The following is a 2,440-nucleotide window of genomic DNA, read 5'->3' as shown; positions in this document are numbered from 1 at the left end:
TTGGCAATTATTGCATTGTTCAACTAGTAAAATCACTTTCCATCCAAATACTTCACCAGCATTTAATCCTCATGTAAATCATCTTTCAAGATTTGTTTTTCTTATATATCTGACTATTGATGAATAAACATTGTGTATGCTCCTCCAAGTGGAACTGTATCATGGCTAAAAGTTGGAACACTTCTTGAAACTCTTAGCATTGCCATAGATGTTGTAAACGACTTTGGTCAGCCTCGGCTTCTACTCTAATTCGACATGTTGCCCTCAAAGGGAACATATTGAAAAAAAGTTTACATTCGTCTATCACTCCAATCTTGTTTTTGTGAACCATGGTGATGACAATTTATCTGTTTTCCACTTCTACCTCTTCTCGATTCACTATGAGATAATTCTCCAATTTTTCATATCCGTAACAAGCACCCATGACTAGAAAACAGAATTACATAACTCCTACTAACAACTTGAAAACATTCCATACATTCCACAAAAGCGTTTTTCTCATTGAGTAATCAAGTAAGCAGAGAGAATCATGATCATCATAAACAGTAAGAACAAGAGGAAACAAACATAAACAGAACAAAGTTTAAAGCTTGAAAAGCAAAAGGAAGTGAATCGAATCTGATACGATAACTCTCAGCACTCTCCAGCACCAAAAACACAAATCTCTAGATGTTAGCCTTGTCAAAAGCTTCGAGAGCATCACCAGTAAGCCTACAGACTCTCCACTCCTGCAAAATCTCAGCACCCATCTGCTCATAAAACTTGATAGCATTCACATTCCAATCAAGAACAACCCATTCAACTCTACCATAACCCATCTTCACAGCTTGTTTCGCCACAGCACTCAACAACATACTCCCAAACCCTTTCCTCCTATACGGCTCCCTCACAAATATATCCTCAATGTAAAAACCAGGTTTCGACAAAAAAGTCGAGTAGTTTGGAAAAAACAGAACAAACCCAGCAACGACGACGTCGTTTAACATATCCGGCGAGAAATTGTAGCTCTCCGGATCTTCGATCGGGAGATCAAGGCTATGAGTTTTGAGAAACGGCGTGAAATCGGGAGAAGACGACGGAGAAGCGGTGGCGGTGAATGGGGAACGAGAGACTTCTAAGAGGAAGACTGTGAATGATTGAAAAGGACGAGAGTTGAAGAGTGTGGAAGTGAGACCTGACTCGGTGGCGGCGAAGAGATGAGTGAGGCGTTCGAAGACGGCCATCTGGTGGATTAGTTTGTGGATGAATGGGACGTCTGATGGTGTCGCGAGGCGGATACGGGAGAAGACTGGGAGGCCGATTGGGGACTTTAGTGGTACCATGTTGGTTGGTTCTGGTGCTGCTGTTGGTGGTGGTGGTGGTGCGGCGGCTGCCATTGTTTTTTTTTGTGTGTTGAAGATGGTGATTGTGAAAAATTAGGGTTTTCTAGAGAAGGTGGGGGCGGTGCTCTGGTGCGCTTTTTCTTGTGCTACGTGCTTAACTGCTTAACGCTTAATTTAATTATGATTATTTTAATTAAATTGATTCAATTTTTAATAGTTTGATGTTTATGATTTTTTTAGAAAAAAAATAGCTAACTACGTGAAGTATAGGGAAGTATAGGTGAATACATAGTCACACATACTAAATTATATTATTGTATATTCAACTATATCAAGTATATGTATTACAAGATTATATGCATGAACTATATGACATCATGTGTTCAATACCATAGACATACAATCTGGTACACTGATTGATTAATTCCAGTGAAGACTGGTATTGACTCCGGCATTGACCAAAAAAAATTTTAAAATTAAAAATTAAAAATAAGAAATTATTATATTAAATCATTTATGATTTTATTAATTAAAAAAGTTCTATTCAATATCTAATTATTTTTTATATATTTCCTAAATATATCTTAAATGTAAACTAGAGAACCCAAACCTTAAAAAAATTTCTAAAAATTAATTTAACATATTGTAATTGTGTTAAAAAGGGTAAAAATGAAAATGTTCATATGTTAAAAGTAAATATTGTGAATTTTTTTTGTTGTTGTTTATATGTTAATTCAATATCTAAAGATATTTTTAAATATATTTCCTAAATATATCCTAAATGTAATATAGAGAACCCAAACCTTAAAAAAAATTTCTAAAAATTAATTTAACATATTGTAATTATATAAAAGAGAGTAAAAATGAAAATGTTCATATGTTAAAAGTATATATTGTTATTTTTTTGTTGTTTATATGTTATTTTGAGTATGTAAATTTTAAAGTAAAGAGTGTATATTTTTTATATAACATTTACCATGCAAATTTAGAGTAAAGAGTCATATACTCAATATTTTGCATATTATTTTCTAATGAAAGTAGTTGAATTTGATTTTATTGATTTTGTAGTAATTAAATAATCTGATTATGGGAGATTTATATATATATATATATATATA

General features: G+C 33.3%; 1 protein-coding gene across 1 annotated transcript; it reads right to left on the bottom strand.

Annotated features, from left to right (window-relative positions):
* Window positions 1-479: 479 nt before the first annotated feature.
* Window positions 480-1,540, bottom strand: LOC104792717 (GCN5-related N-acetyltransferase 8). The gene has a single exon (XM_010518936.3). It carries the CDS (start codon window positions 1,374-1,376, stop codon window positions 666-668), a length of 711 nt encoding a protein of 236 aa, XP_010517238.1. The 5' UTR covers window positions 1,377-1,540; the 3' UTR covers window positions 480-665.
* Window positions 1,541-2,440: the final 900 nt, after the last annotated feature.

Source organism: Camelina sativa, chromosome 6 (genome assembly GCF_030686135.1).
Source record: "Camelina sativa cultivar CO46 ecotype springtype chromosome 6, ASM3068613v1".
Classification (NCBI taxonomy): Eukaryota; Viridiplantae; Streptophyta; class Magnoliopsida; order Brassicales; family Brassicaceae; genus Camelina; species Camelina sativa.
This window is presented reverse-complemented; position numbering and strand designations above follow the sequence as displayed.